The sequence below is a fragment of the Denticeps clupeoides genome, chromosome 11 (genome assembly GCF_900700375.1).
Source record: "Denticeps clupeoides chromosome 11, fDenClu1.1, whole genome shotgun sequence".
NCBI lineage: Eukaryota > Metazoa > Chordata > Actinopteri > Clupeiformes > Denticipitidae > Denticeps > Denticeps clupeoides.
Genome location: NC_041717.1, coordinates 285,342 through 301,543, shown reverse-complemented (window position 1 = coordinate 301,543; position 16,202 = coordinate 285,342). Strand labels below are relative to the sequence as shown.

At 41.8% G+C, this 16,202-nt stretch overlaps 2 protein-coding genes across 2 annotated transcripts; one reads left to right on the top strand and one right to left on the bottom strand.

The window, feature by feature from the left end:
• On the top strand, window positions 1-1,790 carry ssr2 (signal sequence receptor, beta). Its single transcript, XM_028996704.1, has 6 exons — window positions 1-125; window positions 599-756; window positions 856-954; window positions 1,089-1,197; window positions 1,281-1,358; window positions 1,440-1,790. The coding sequence occupies exons 2-6, from the start codon at window positions 599-601 to the stop codon at window positions 1,548-1,550; spliced, it is 555 nt and encodes a 184-aa protein (XP_028852537.1). The 5' UTR covers window positions 1-125; the 3' UTR covers window positions 1,551-1,790.
• Window positions 1,791-3,720: 1,930 nt separating this feature from the next.
• On the bottom strand, window positions 3,721-8,987 carry LOC114799761 (uncharacterized). The gene is made up of 9 exons (XM_028996602.1): window positions 8,600-8,987; window positions 7,894-8,063; window positions 6,555-6,700; window positions 6,381-6,470; window positions 6,147-6,312; window positions 5,727-5,978; window positions 4,832-5,168; window positions 4,512-4,711; window positions 3,721-4,438 (listed from the first exon to the last, which is right to left on the bottom strand). Exons 1-9 carry the CDS (start codon window positions 8,628-8,630, stop codon window positions 4,310-4,312), a joined length of 1,521 nt encoding a protein of 506 aa, XP_028852435.1. The 5' UTR covers window positions 8,631-8,987; the 3' UTR covers window positions 3,721-4,309.
• Window positions 8,988-16,202: the final 7,215 nt, after the last annotated feature.

The window sequence follows — 16,202 nt, the reverse complement described above, 5'->3', positions numbered from 1 at the left end:
TAGATGGCGGCAACGTGGTGCTTCTTCTCTCACAACTAGAAAAACAGAAGAAGAAACTGCGTCAGAACGTAACTGCGCATGCGCTGCCGCGTCTTCTCCAGTCGTCACGTATAGACAGAAGGAAGGTGAGAGCTACCGCTTTGATCAAATTGGCTTTTTGACGTTATTATTTTATTTGAAACCTTTGTTAAACGGCACATGCAGTAGCGTTAGTGTCCAGAGCCGTGGGAATGCTGGTTCTGCGGTTGTAACGGGGTAGTTACGTTAACCCTGGTGTAGAGTAAAAGTACACGTAAGCATAGCTGCAGCGCTGGACTTGGTTTTGTATGAGATCTTGTCGGCTGCTGAGATGTAAGATGTAGAGATGTAAATATCTCTAATAAATAGTAGATGTTAGAGTTGAACATTAAAAAGTCGTTTTTACAGCGCTGCCGCTGTATTATGAATTATTATAACAGCCAAGCGGGTTTTTATTTCATATGCGGGTACAGGCAAAATGTCTGATATTTCTGTTGATTTCTCCAGAAAAGAGGTTGATAGATATTCTACTGTACTGAATGATTAACCCCCTGCTTCCCTCCCTGCTTCCCTCTGCCAGATGAGACTGCTTTGTTGGTGGGCTCTGGTGGGTCTGGTGGGTCTGGTAGCTGGAGAGGACGGCGCTCGCTTGCTGGCCTCCAAGTCGCTGCTGAATCGCTACGCTGTGGAGGGGAGAGACCTGACCCTGCAGTACAACATCTTCAATGTGGGAACCAGGTACATTCCATCCTCCTCCACACTGCAGAGGCCTTCACTGGCCAGGACCAGACTGAGAAGAAGCGTGTAATACTCTTTCTGTCTTTGTCCCTGTTTTAGTGCCGCTCTTGAGGTTGAACTCTCAGATGACTCCTTCCCCCCAGAAGACTTTGGCATTGTCTCTGGAATGCTGAATGTCAAATGGGACCGTATCGCCCCGTATCCTCTAAAACTTTCCCAGCTGTGCCCAAACTGATCCTTTTTTGTTTAGAAGATCTAAATGCAACATTTTACTTAGTTATTGATTTGAACAAGGTCCAAGTCCTGATGTCTTTCCCTAACGCCTGCCTCAGTGCCAGTAACGTCTCGCACACTGTGGTGTTGCGCCCCCTGAAGGCCGGCTACTTCAACTTCACCTCAGCGACCGTCAGCTATCTGGCTCAGGAGGGTGGCCAGGTCGTGGTGAGTCCATCGTCCTCCAGGACACAGTAATCAAGATCTGCCTGCTAGCAGAATGTGTGACAGGCGCTGCTGTTCCCTCCCAGGTGGGTTACACCAGCGCACCAGGTCAGGGAGGAATTCTTGCCCAGAGGGAGTTTGACAGACGTTTCTCGCCTCACTACGTGAGTATGAGCTCACCTGAAAAGTCTGAATCCTGTGAAGGTTGAACTTTGAGCTGAATTCTCCTCCTCATCTTCATGCAGCTGGACTGGGCTGCGTTTGGAGTTATGACCCTCCCCTCCATTGGAATTCCACTGCTCCTGTGGTACTCGAGCAAGAGGAAGTACGACACGCCCAAGGGGAAGAAGAACTGAAGATGGAGCCCACAGTTCTCTCAGGGGTTGGGGCAGGTCAAAAGTGGCAGCGTTTTTTTTTTTTTTTATTATTATATATATATATATGTATAATGGAATTACCCATATTGGGGTAAAATGATTGCAATGCTATAATAAGTTTGGTGTCAGAATCATGTTTGTTCAGTTCAGACTGTAACAGAATGACCTGATTTCACTTCTGACCATTGTTTCCTCGAAATAAACTGTGGTTTTTATTAACATTGTGTCTTTGAGCTAATCCTGAGCAGTAGAAAGTGGTCGTTGAAATATATAAGCCGTGTACTTGAGTTAAAGTTGAGATACACAGTTTAATTTTACTGCAGTAGAAAGATTTTTTTCCACCTCAGAATTCTACACACAACACCCCATAATGACAAAAGTTTACTTGCGGTTTGGTAGATTTATTAAAAATTAGAAAATCACATGTATATAAGTATTTTCAGCCTTTGCCATAAAACTCAAAATTGAGCTCCTGTTTCCCCTGATCATCCTTGAGTCCACCTGTGGGGAAAAAAACAGTTGACTGGACACAAAGACAGAAGCCACTCCTTAGTAAAAGGCACATGGCAGCCTGCCTGGAGTTTGTCAAAAGGCGCCTGAAGGACTCTCAGACCATGATGAATACAATTCTCTGGTACGATGAGACGAAGATTGAACTCTTTGGTGTGAAATACACCCATGTTACACCTCTTCTTACCTCCCTCCACTGGCTCCCGGTAGCTGCTCGCATTGAGTTCAAATCCTTGATGCTTGCCTACAGGGCTGTAAATGGAACTGCGCCCTCCTACATCAACACACTACTACCTAGATACACTCCTACACGCTCTCTCAGATCAGCAAACGAAAGGAGACTAAAAATTCCTTCTTCACGGGGTCTCCGATTCCAATCATGTCTGTTCTCCGTTGTTGTCCCTGGCTGGTGGAACAACCTGCCCTCCTCCACACGACTAGCCGAGACTATCACCACTTTTAAGAAGAAGGTGAAAACCCTCTTATTCCAAAAATATTACAGACAAATCTAACACTTACACAAGCACATGCGTACACATTGCACAAACAATACAAAAATGTATAAATACATTATAATTTTTCTTAGTCTAGCACCCAACAATCTCCGAGCATGCTCTTCAATGACAAGTCTAAGCCTTATCAGGGCTCTTAGTTTGTAGACTCGATATTCTATAGAAATCGAACGAGAATTGCTGGTGTCTTCCTATTGTAAGTCGCTTTGGATAAAAGCGTCTGCTAAATAAAGTAAAGTAAAAAAAGTAAAGTAAAGTGAATGCCAGGTGTCACATTTGGAGGAAAGCAGGCACTGCTCATCACCAGGTCAATACCAACCCTACGGTGAAACATGGTGGCAGCATCATGCTCTTTCAGCAGGAAAAGGACCCTAAACACACAGCCAAGATATCAAAGGAGTGGCTTCAGGACAACTTCTGAATGTGAATGTGAATTGGACTTAAATCCGATTGAACATCACTGGAGAAATCTTAAAATGGCTGAGCACCAACACTTCCCGTCCAACCTGATGGAGCTTGAAAACTGGCCTGTGCCAAGCTTGTGGCATCATATTCAAAAAGACTTGAGGCTGTAATTGCTGACAAAGTATTGAGCAAAGGCTGTGAATACTTATGTACATGTGAGTTCTCTTCAATTAAATTCTCTGTAGTTGAGTGGTTATCTCACCAGCTGCATTGTCACCTCCTGGTGAAGATTTTTGGCCAGTGCTGGCCTAGCATGTAAGGATGCACCTTTCATGGCTGCCCACTGCTCACTAAGGATGATGGTAAAATGCAGAGGACACCTTTTGTTGTGCATCACAATGACAAAATCAGTCACTTCCTCTTGAAATGTACTGGAGTTAAAGTAAAAAGTTTCTCCAGATCGAAATAGTTTAGTAAAGTACAGTAGCAAATTACAATGACTTCATTACTGTCCACCTCTGAGAACAGTACAGCAATTTGATAATGCAAGTGTGTTGTGTGGAAGGTTAAAACAGCTCTGATCAAGGTTGCTTTCTTATTTTTATAAATCAATTATTTATCAACCTAAATTTTATATTGTTTCAGTTCTACAGAAACTCCACTTTGCTTCATGTATATAAATGTCCCTGACTGAATAACAAGCATTCTTTCTGAAGAATGCATTAAAAAAACACAAATCCTTTATTTAAAATGAACATCCATCTAAATCAATCTTTTGTACATTCATCTGAAACAATCAAATACAAATATATAATGATAAAACTCATTTTTCTCACGTCAATATTTTCTCCTTCAAAACCACAAAAAGTACAGGCAATATTAATTTTTCATATCAGTCACCAAGACAGGAAAAGCTCCAGTATCCCGATGAAATCATAATAGAAATTTGTATTCTGTAGAGCTGTAATGAGCAAGCAATATTGAATAGGTTAAAGAAACTCATTGATTTGTTTAAGTATTTCCTAGGTTCTGTTTAATATTAGTGTTAACCAGATAATAACTTTATAAGTTTATAGATAATGCTTTTCTGATCACTTGATAATTTGACACTAACTCTCACAGGTTCAGAATTTTCTGCTATTTTCTGCAGAAATTTTTTTAATTCAGCTATGACTTAGTTGTATGAATATGATTTAAATCATAAAGCATGAAAAATGTTGATTCATTCTAATCTAATAATTATAATATAAAGCATGTTAATTTATGATGATAAATAAATGATAAAATGTTTCTTCACAGGCTGTAACCTGGTCAATGTTTGGGGTTGTGGGAGGGTAAAGGTGGTCGAACTCTTGACCTCTCTGGAATCTGTTCATAGATGCCTGAGGGATCATAGGTCGTCGAATGCTGCCAGTGGGGATTTTGGAGGGGTACTGAACTCTAGAGAGAAGGAAAGTATTTTTTCAAAACTCACATCAAGTGTTGAAGAAGGACTAATGAGGATGAAGATTACCTGCATGCTGAGATCCCGTGGGTACCCACAGGCATACCGGGGGGGTGGCTGGAATGGCAGGTTTGATGTGAACCTGGCTGAAGCAGGTCGTGTTTGGTTGAGGGTGTTCATGACGGGTAGAGACTCAGGGGCGCAGCTTGGGGTGTGTCTGCTTCCTCTGAGGTTGATTTCTGAGTACAAGTGATGTCCTGTACTGTCACCTGAACACATGAAACATCAGATCAGAACTTTGCATCTGAGGTAGGAACTCAAATAAACAGAAACGACTTGGTCGGAAGACATCTTAGAGGCACAGATCCAGGCTCCTCTCTTCTCCTCACCTCTTACTCCTTCCACTTCTCTTCGTCTCCCTATGGCATAAAAGTCGGCCTCCTGTCGTGAAGCTGTGAAAAGCATCTCCTCGTATGTGTGCAGGGGCTCCAGTTGCCAGTATTTCTGCTCTGCTGAGGAGCGTAGAGATGAAGGTGCAGCATGGTCCATCGACTGCTGGTCAGAGCTAGTCACTGTGGTGGTGGCGAAAGGTGCTGGAGCGGTGTGGGGGGTGGAGCGAGGAGGTTTGTTCACACGGGCGTAGGGAGCATCGGTCAACTCCGTGTCCAGTGTGGAAGCTGCACCACTACTTCCAACCTTCAGTATGGAGGCACCTGGATTCAGAACCTGGTGATAAAATCACACCAGTGCTCCTCAGCACACATTTGTTTGATGATGCTTCTATAGGAGTGTAGCTTTAATGTCAAATTTACCATCAGTGATCAACAATTGCTTATTTAATGAGAGAAATAAAATAGACTGACGGATTCTGAGTTTTTAAGTGAATGTTATCTACAGATTGGTTCCTAGTGAACCAAATGAGGGATGGCAGAAAACTGTTAAAACTGTTAAATTTCTAACCAGGTCCAGCTCAAAGGTTTGCTATTTGGGAAGAATTCATTTGAATATTATGTTACCTGATCACATGCTTGAAGACCACACATCATGGTTGTACATGTGATTCATTGAATTTGAATTATTTGGCAATAGATCTTATGCAGAAAATAAATAAAAAACGTGTTCCTGTCTGATTTGATTTGAAATGGAACATTTACAGCTTGCAGTAGTTTCTAGATGTTCTTTTGTTAGTAAATAAGTGAAAATGGTGGATTCTTTTTCAATAAAACCAAAAAAAGGCCAGTTTACAGCATGTTCATGTGGTAGGCGTGAGAACATGATCCTCACCTCCACACTAGGGCTCCTTGTTTCAGCAGTCTGCTGACTCTCAGTCAGGGAAAGGCTGGTCTTCAGCACCTTTTTCACCACGGCATAGTCTGCTGTTGCTGTGGCAGTGAGCACCTGAGTGGAGCCGGGAGCCTGCATTAGTACAGGAATCACCTTGTTGATGGGTGGAGCTGGATCAAGGCCCAGACCTTTCTGTCCATCTCTGCTGTCTCTCCCTCCCAGACTGGCATTGCCATTGCTGAATACAGTACTCTGCACAGGGTGGAGTCATCGTTAGTAAAATTACACATACTTAAAATCCTTCTTCCCTCAGCTTCCACTGAAACGGACAGTAAATGTAAACAGCGGATTGTCTTTTCAGCCGGAAATAATTTGTGATGTCTAGGATGTCTAGGAGTCCCTACATATGTACACACACACCTCCCCACAGGGCACAGTCAGCTTTTCATTGAAGGGACCCACAGGATTGTGGGTGTAATAGGTGATGAGTTCATCCAGGGTGCTGTGGCGAATGTCCTCTCCGGTGATGAGGTACCTACCATCCTCCTCCTGCTCAATGATGAAGTGGCGACAGCGGTCCTCACCTCTGTACACAGAAGTGTCAGTGATGGAGAAGGTTCTGAACTGACCAAATTGTCGAGTGGGACCTCCTACCTGTATGACAGCACAAAGCCGATCTTGGACTCACTGAGTCGGAGGAGGAATGATCCCAGAGGATGATCTTTCAGCATCTGCTCCGCTTCCCTGTGTGTGTGTGCAGATAAGCATGAAGAATATAGAAAGTGTGTGAACAGGATTCACCGGGTGCCTGTATTTGACTTGTTTTACCTGCGTGTGGTGAAGCCGTGAAGCCAGCTGGGTAGTGTGTGTGTGTGTGTGTGTAGTTGGGGCAACTGACTCCTCTGGAACCACAGCAGAGTTTGAACCTGGAGTGATGAGGGGAGGGACTCCACTGACAGCTGCGTCACCTCCATCTGACAGACAGAAAGAACAAATGGTGAAACGGTGCTCACAGTTAAATGTGTCCTCTGCTTTTAACCATCACCGTTAGTGAGCAGTGGGCAGCCATGACAGGTTCAGTGCGTGGGGACCTTGATCAAGGGGACCTCAGTGACACCTTGGTGATTCATGACCCAAACCCACAACCTTCCAATTATGGGTTCTTACTCATTAGGCAACCATTGCCCAAATAAGAGAGTTAGAGAGGAGACAGAAGACCAGATACAACATGAATAATTATACAATGAATAAAAAACAGGAAATATAGTCTTCAAGAGGATGTGGAGAAGTTGATGACAGGGGTGTGTGTGTGTATCTTTGAGAGGAAATGGGACTGTGTTTAAAGGTTGAGGTGGAAATGTACATCAGCAGCTGCTCCTACATCCTCCATTTTATGATGTGAGAAAAGAGTTTAATTCTCCATCATCTCACTTCATCTTGTCTAATCCCTGGTTAGGAAAAATTTGTTCATCACTGCTGGCCTTATATTCTGGGTTCTCAAATTTCTCATGGTCCTAACTGGCCCTCAATGTTTACCATGTTTTTCAGTCTGACAACTGGCAAGTATGTGTAAAAGTGCTGATGAAATGCTAATATCTGGCAATTTAATGGTTAGCCTAAAAATGATTTTAGATTTTTGGAAGCAATCAATCAGTGAGTTAATCAATCAGTCTGCTGTATTCTGTCTGTCTGTAAACTACAAACCAGCAGACTCTGAGCAAATAGCAGAAGTAGTGGTTCAGCTGAAAGCAGTGAGAAAGGCGAGGCCACGAGGGATAATCTGACACTCTGGGCATTGTTTCAGTTTTAGAAGTAGCAGTTTAGCACAGTGTGTATGGGGTAAAGTGCATGACATTCAGCATCTTGTATACATGAATTGCAAAAACCGTAAGACTTTTTTAAAGCACATCTGTTCTTAGCACAAAGGTTGCTCAAAAATTATCCAGCAGACAGAACTGAACATTAACATGTTCCTTTCTAAGATGCAAGACATTGGGATCAGGGCCCTAATAGAAAATAAGCAGGCTCACCATGGTCTGAACCCATCTGAACCTGAATCTGGTTTACTGTGTGGCCTCAGATGAACTCAATATTTAGACTGACTGTTGATGGTTGGCATCCATTTATTTCAGATCAGTGTTTTGTGTGAAACCTTTGTGGCCTTTACCTCCAGTGTGTTTGGTTTGGCTGCTGGATTTGGGGTCTGTGTCCTCTGCTGGGCTGTCGGCCGGCATTTAATGCTGCGTCTGGGTTTGACTGGAGGTTTGTTGGTGTGTTCTGGATTAGCCAGGATGCATGGCATTGGAAGGGGTGTCAAGCCCATCTGCTCCTCAGCATCTGCAGCAGGACAAAACACCACGCAGGAATATAGGTGTCTAGGTGACCATCAATATGGAATATCATTAAAAAAGCATTTCATGAAATAAATCCTGGGATATTTCTAGGTTCTGAGCAACATGAACACTTTGCTTCCATCTGTCTCTGTCTTCATCTCTGGCCAGCTGCTTGTGAGTCACAGCAGGAAGGAGTGATGGGAGCTCTAGATGATTTCTACTCTCAGTAAATGTTTCTGTTACTTGCTCCAAACTGCTTAAATGTTCTCTTGTCTTGTTTTCTCTGTGATGTGTGGCATGTGTGTGTATAATATATGCATACAAATATTTGAAATATTCCATGAGGGAACTATGAAAAACTGAGATGTTGCCATGATGAGGAGAACGTTTCACAAAATCAGCTGATCTGCTTCTACAGTATCAGACATACATTTATCTGTTTCAGAAGAGGAAAGCCTGCTTTCATGAGCATGTTCTCCAAAGTTAGAACATGTTTACCTGATGATGTTAATGTGAAGTATAAACAGAAAATTTGCTCACCTTTCATCATTTGGTTATCAAAATCCATCATAAAGCATGCGTTTCAACAGGTTCTTCAGCAGGTTCACTGTGTCTTTGTTTTCTGAGTGTGTGTGTCTCTGACAGAGAGAGTGCATCTGTGTTCCCTTAAGTGACTTATTTTTCACGCCTCTTCACTAAATATCCACCACTTCCTCATTTCTGCACTTCTGAGGTTGTACAAGCGTCATGTTTTCAACTGTCTTCCAATAGAAGAAGAAGGCAATAGTTAAATGATTTTCAGCCGCAGAAATTAAACTTGATACATTTTTACCATTTATAAAATGGGACACAGCTTCTCTTAGCTTCTCTGTTCACAGTTAGTTATCATAAGATGAAAACTAGTACGTTCTGTATGTGAGAGTCTGGTCATATGAACACACCCCGGAAGAAAGATCTCAACCACAGAGAATGTGAAGAGATTAATAAATGAATAGCTGGAGAGACATTTTATTTTAAATTGATCAATATTATTTTTATATTCAGAATCAACTAACTGACGAGGCAGCCCTATTCTCCATGTCTTCAAGGGAAACCGGGGCTTTCTGACATTTCTAGTTTATTCAGGGAAATGTAGCTGAACACAGGAAGCTGACTGAGGCAGATATCATCTCTCACCAGGGCTTACAGTCTCACTGGCAAAAAGCATAAACATAATAATGTAATAATTACACCGTTATATAGTTAATAACATGTCATTATATTGTTGGTCTGTTCATTAAACTCTGGGTGATATTGGTGCATATGGTGGCATTGTACAACTGGTACAGAAATATGTGGTAATACTTTTGTGTAATAGTGGCCTGGTACCCTAACTAGGGCATTCTGAATTAGCTGGAGTTTACTCATGCAGTGATTCATTGAAGTAATCTAACCTTAAAGTAATACATGTACGGACCAACTTGTCTGCATCGTGCATTTAGATCATATTTCTTTGTAATATTTTGAAGGTGAAAAAATGATATCTTAGTGATATCATCTACATGCGAATCGAATAAGAGCTGCGTCAATAAGGACATCTAGATCCTTTAAATCTGTACTTGGTGAGATAGATAGGCTAGGCTAGATAGGCTATCCAGAGTTATAATGTAGTCAGATGACTTACGTCTGGTTGCATGAGGCCCAAGTACAAGAGTACAAACTCTATTTTACCATGTGAAGCTGAATCCACAAACTGATACCGATCAGTCAAATATGACGTGAACCAGGAGAGGGCTCTTCCCTTAATCCCAACAACATTCTCGAACCTGTTGATGAGAAAAGCATGATCAATAGTATCAAATGCTGCTGCGAGATGTGGCCCTGATCATATACATTATATAACATGCAAGTGTTATGGACAATGTTAAAAGTTTGAAAAGATTTAATTATTATGGGTTGCATGGTTTATGATTATTGTTTAAATTAATTTTTGTTTGAAATCCAATGTATACATTTATACGTGATTTATAGTTAATCTCGAATGTAAGGATTTATTAGACTGGGCTAAAGCGCTAATTTCAGGCAAAACCAGAAGGAGCTCTACCACAAAGATGACCTTAATGTGGTGTGAGAAGTGGTTAAACTTGGAAATTACAATTAAGGACTCTGCTGGTTGTGTTAATGTAGAGATTAATCTAACCTGTTTGCATTTATTTTTGTTGTCACAAGGTTTGAAATATCATAAATGATTAATTGATATTGAACCAAAAGTTTTAGTTTTGCAATATTGTTTAGTGTTTAATAGTGTTTAGAAGATTCATCCAGGTTTCTGAACCTTTGGCCATTCAAATTGAGCCTATTGTAACTTTCACTTGCACATAAAACAGAAAAAAATCCAATTTAAGTTTAATAGCTGCACAATCATATTAATTTTATTTCAACATGTCTGACATAAGCACTGAAACCTGCCGTAATGCGCAACCACCTTCTCAAGCTGAAGCTACGGATACTGAATCCGCAGCAGAAGGGCCACGAAGAAGTGAAAGAGTGCGAACCCTGACAGAGAAGGGAAGAAAGCTTCACGAAGAAAGACAGAAGCACATTCAATTTAGATATAAAATTGTCTATGAAAAGTGGAGGTGTCATGCTCGGTGTCATGCTCGAATAGGCAAAGAATTATTAAGAGATGGTGCTTCTGAGGATCAATTAAGTGATCTTACTGAGAACATAAAATGTACCTGTGCTGATGTAGAAGCCATTTATGAAGAACTGCGCCAAGTACAAACCCCTCATCCAGACCTGCGGCGCATAGTTGATTCATGCATATCATTCTCAGCTTAAAGGACATAAAGTGGATATAGATGAAGAACCTTGGCCTGATGTTGGATCAATCCTAGACTCCACAGGTTCTGTCTCTAGGCCAGTGTCTCGTCGATCAAAATGTAGTTCTACCCACTCTAGCATCCATTCTGTCAAAGGAATAGAGGCTGTTGCTGAAGTTGCTGCAACTCTAGAGGTCTTGGCAGTATTGGAGGAACAAGAAAGGGAAGAAATAGAACTTCAAATGCTTGAGGCTGAAAACCTAACCAGACAGCAAGCAATCCAAGACAAACGGAGACAACTTGCATGTCTGGAAGAAGTAAAGAAGCTTGAGTGAGAGTCTATGAAGGAGTTGAAGAGAATGTTGAAACCACTGATTTGTTGAATGGTATTGAAGTATCAAGCCCCTCGTTTATTCCTCAATCTCCAGCAGTGATGAGTCAAGTCCCTTGTCACAATCAACTACCACAATCTCCTCCAGCCCGAGTGTTCAGGCCTGAAGAGCTGAACAACTCAGATCTGGTTGCTGTATTAGCAGAACATTTACATTTATGGCATTTATCAGACGCTCTTATCCAGAGCGACTTACAATCAGTAGTTACAGGGACAGTCCCCCTGGAGCAACTTAGGGTTAAGTGTCTTGCTCAGGGACACAATGGTAGTAAGTGGGATTTGAACCTGTGACTCTGTAGTCTTCTGGTTCATAGGCAAGTGTGTTACTACCATCCCTAGTGGGTAACACACAGAAGCTATAAGTGCTAATCGTCTCCCAACACCAGAGCCTGCAGTATTTAGTGGAGATCCCTTGAAATTCAAGTACTGGCAACTATCCTTCGAAACATTAATAGATTGGAAAAATATTCTGTTAGAAAAATGTTTTGGAGACCCATTCTTAATTGGGAAGTCCCTCAGAGACAAGCTGCATGCATGGCCAAAGATAAACGTTAAGGAAGCTGGCGAGCTAAGAGAGTTTATGCAATGTCCCAGATTAAGACACTGGAAGTTCTTAATGACTGTATTGAAAGTCAAAGAATTCTGCTGAAGTTGCCAGATTAGTTAGTTTCCAGCTGGAATCGTAAAGTAATGGAAGTTAGACAGACAACAGCTGAGTACCCTCCATTCAAAGTGTTTGCTGATTTCCTGTCAACGGAAGCAGACCTCGCTTGTGACCCTATATCCTCAATACAAGCACTGAAGGTGAGAGACCAAAACATCCACAAAGCAGAATAATTCAAACGAAGACTCTGACCACAAGTGCAATGCAGAACAGTGTTCCATCATGTGTGTTCTGCAAAAGGATAGGACACATCCTTGATAAGTGCCGAATGTTCGCTGAAAAGACAGTTCAGGAACGTGTTAAGCTGTGCGCACAGAGAAGCTGTGTTTTGGATGTTTGAAGACTGGCCATCACTCAAGAAGGTGTGATATCAAAAGCACATGTGAAAATTGTCAAAAGAGACATCCGACATGTTTGCATGATGACAAGTTTAAAGAACGCCATATGGCATTTATCAGACGCTCTTATCCAGAGCGACTTACAATCAGTAGTTACAGGGACAGTCCCCCTGGAGCAACTTAGGGTTAAGTGTCTTGCTCAGGGACACAATGGTAGTAAGTGGGATTTGAACCTGTGACTCTCACATCCCAACTTCTGAAACAGCTCTAAAATGGCCACATCTAAAGCAGAAAGGATTCCACCACAGTTGGACTGCAAAGTTGGCCTTCTCATTGGCTACAACTGTCAGCAAGCTCTTCTTCCAAGAGAGATACTGTCTGGTGAAGACAATCTCGAACTTTGTACAGAATCTACAACAGAGTGAATAAAATAGATGTATTCATAGTTGGGGTCCTAGTGAACCGGAATTGATCTCTTCATCGATGGTAACTTGAAAGCACGTTGTAAGTCGCTCTGGATAAGGGCGTCTGGCAAATGCCGTAAATGTAAATGTAAATCATCCATATGCGCAGTGAACTGATCTTGGCTGGAGCATTGTTGGCTGCTCACATCTAGTAAGTGATGATAGTGATACAATAAGGATCAGTCATAGAACTATAGTGCAACAATTGACACCAGCTGTGCATCCATCAGTTCAGCTAAAGAAAGAAGTACACTTTGTGAGCAGAACTCAAGTTAAATAGATCAATCCATCTGCATAATTAAAACTCTTGAGTCAGATTTTACAGATCATTCTACAGATGATGATCAAGTTTCTCAGGAAGATCTGCTCTTCTTGTCTAAAGTAAAGGCAGAAATAAAGCAGAAGGAAGATGACAACTATGAAATACCCCTTCATTTCAAAACAGATAAACCTAATCTTCCTGACAATAAATAGTGCGCAATTCATAGGCTCATCTCATTAGTGTCGACTAAAGAGAAGTGGGCAATATTACAAGGATTATGTAAACTTCATGAACAACATCATAATCAGAGGAGATGTTGAGAAGGTGTCACAGTTTGAACTGGATAGCCAACCAGCATGATATATTCCACACAGTGGTGTTTACCATCCCCTCAAACCCAGGAAAATCCGTGTAGTTTTTGATTGTTCAGCATGCTATCAAGGAACTTCTCTAAATGATCATCTCTTGACTGGTCCAGATCTAACTAACACATTAGTTGGAGTGCTGTGTCGATTTAGAAAAGGTCCAATAGCCATAATGTGCGACATTGAAAAAATGTTTCACCAGTTCCATGTTGTGAAAGAACATCAAAACTATCTGAGGTTCCTCTGGTGGGATGAAGGTGATTTAGACTCCAAACCCTCGGTGTACAGAATGAGGGTACCCCTCTTCCAACTTTGGACTCAAGCATCTAGCCTTACAGGGTCATGGCAAGTTCAGTGAAGAAGTGATCAAGTTCATACAGAGAAGCTTCTATGTGGATGATGGCCTAATTAGTGTAAAGACACCTGCTGAAGCCATACACTTGGTGGAAGAGTCAAGAGCTCTGTGCAAAACGGGAAACTTATGGCTGCACAAGTTCATATCTAATGATAAAGGTGTGATTGCAGCAATTCCACCACAGGAACATGCTCAAACCAAAGATCTAGACATGGCTCTAGTAGAACTCCACATCGAGCGAGCACGTGGAGTTCAATGATGTGTCGAAGCAGAAGAATTTCAATTTAGGATTGTGGTAAAGGAAAACGCACTGACAAGGAGAGGGGTTCTCTCAACTGTTGCCTCAGTCTATGATCCACTAGGATTTGTGGCTCCATTCATATTGGTTGGCAAACAGATTCTTCAAACACTGTGCAGAGATAAGGTAAGCTGGGATGAGCCTCTCCCTGAGCATGTTCAGCCACAATGGGAGTTGTGGCTTAAGGAACTGCCTCATTTAGCAGCTCTAAAAATTCTAAGAAGCTACTTTCAATCAAACATGGGCAAAGTAACACAATATGAGCTTCACAATTTTTCTGCAAGTTTCAAAGGCTACGGTGCATGCTCATACCTTAGAGTGAGGAGTGAAACAGGACAGACAAGCTGTTCACTTGTCATGGGAAAAGCAAGAGTAGCTCCTACCAAGCTAAAAACTGTCCCAAGACTTGAGCTATCATCAGGTGTGACTTCAGTTTGTATAGGTGATATCATCAGAAGGGAACTTGAGATTAAAACCTGAACAGTGGAGACATATCAGCACTGAAAATAATCCTGCTGATTGTGCCTCCAGAGGATTGAGTGTACTTCAAATGCAAGAATCTAACTGGCTGAATGGTTCCAATTTTCTTTGGCAGTAAAATCTTCCACTGGAAGAAGGAATGGTGGGAGAGGTTGAAGTGGCTGATCCTGAGCTCCGCAAGGCACACATTCACGTGGTAGAGACAAGAAATTTGAATTCAATGGTCAACCATTTCACTAAATTCTCTTACTGGTCTAGAGTGGTGAGAGCTGTTGGCAGACTGAAGAGATTCATCAGAGAGTTTAAGGGACTTCAGTTAAGAACTAATGAGTCAACCAATTTTGAAGAACGAAAAGAAACTGAAATCTTCATTATCAAATCCGTGCAAGAAGATGAATTCGCCGAAGACATAAGGAAAATCAAAAACCAAAAGGAACACACTCTGAGCAAGCACAATAGGATACGCCAGTTGAATGCTTTCTTGGATAAAAACAATGTCCTCAGGGTGGGAGGACGGCTATCTCAGTCAGCCTTGCATCACAACGTCAAGCATGCTGTGATACTTTTTTTGAAGAAATCTCATGTGTCAGCCCTGCTCATCAAACATCATAATGAGCACCATGAAGGAGTTACGTGCAAACGGAATATGGATTCTAGGATGTGGAAATATGGTCTCTTCACACATTTACAATTGTGTAAAATGTAGGCGATACCAAAAAACAACAAAGGTTCAACACATGGGAAACCTACCCGACGAGAGAACATCTCCTCCTTTTACCTATTGTGGACTTGAATGTTTTGGCCCCTTTATAGTAAAGGAAGGAAGAAAGGAAATGAAACGATACGGATTGTTATTCACTTGCTTATGCTGTAGAGCAATGCATATAGAGACACTCGAAGATTTGACAACAGACGCATTTCTGAACGCACTTCGATCATTTATAGCTACTCGAGGACCAGTGCGTCAGTTAAGATGTGATAGAGGAACAAACTTTATTGGTGCCAAAAGGGAGCTTTCTGAGTTGCTCAAAGGAATGGATCAAGAACGTCAGAGGGCACTTGGTTGTGAATTTGTGTTTAATGTTCCCTCAGCTAGCTAGATGGGTGGAGTCTGGGAGCGCCAGATTCGAACAATCCGAAGCATCCTGATATCTATGCTCGACAAGTCTGCTAGCAGACTTGACACAACGACTCCAAGAACATTTCTCTATGAAACAATGGCCATAATTAAGGCCACTAAGTGTTGAGCATCTTCACGATCCTACTGGCCCAGAACCCCTTACTCCCAACAATATTTTGACCATGAAATCATCGATTATTCTGCCACCTCCTCTATCTGCACAAAAGGTGGAGAAGAGTGCAGTTCTTGGCCAATGAATTCTGGCAATGATGGAAACGAGAATACCTGCTAAACCTCCAACAGAGACAGAAATGGCAGAAGACATCACGAAACATACAAATAAATGATATTGTAATGTTACAAAATGACAGTGCACCAAGAAATGAGTGAAAGCTTGCAAGGGTCATAGAAGTCCAACCCAGTGCGAAAAATGAAACTTCTGCTCTGTGAGACTACATTTGATAAGGGCAAACCAATCACTAGATCAGTACACATTGAGAGGCCTGTTCATAAAGTAGTTACCTTACTTGAGGCCAACTAAGTCGTACACATAAGGCTACATGAGCTACATTTAAAACAGTCTCACATTTCATTTATTTCACTTC

Bases quoted from the DNA above. Each gene is read 5' to 3' on its own strand.
- LOC114799761 (XM_028996602.1), bottom strand. From the start codon at position 8,630: ATGATGGATTTTGATAACCAAATGATGAAAG. The intron at 6,701-7,893 runs GTAAAGGCCACA...TCTGTCTGTCAG, and splicing joins CCAAACCAAACACACTGGAG to ATGGAGGTGACGCAGCTGTC. The intron at 6,471-6,554 runs GTAAAACAAGTC...ACACACACACAG, and splicing joins CACGGCTTCACCACACGCAG to GGAAGCGGAGCAGATGCTGA.
- ssr2 (XM_028996704.1), top strand. From the start codon at position 599: ATGAGACTGCTTTGTTGGTGGGCTCTGGTGGGTCTGGTGGGTCTGGTA. The intron at 1,198-1,280 runs GTGAGTCCATCG...GTTCCCTCCCAG, and splicing joins AGGAGGGTGGCCAGGTCGTG to GTGGGTTACACCAGCGCACC. The intron at 1,359-1,439 runs GTGAGTATGAGC...ATCTTCATGCAG, and splicing joins GACGTTTCTCGCCTCACTAC to CTGGACTGGGCTGCGTTTGG.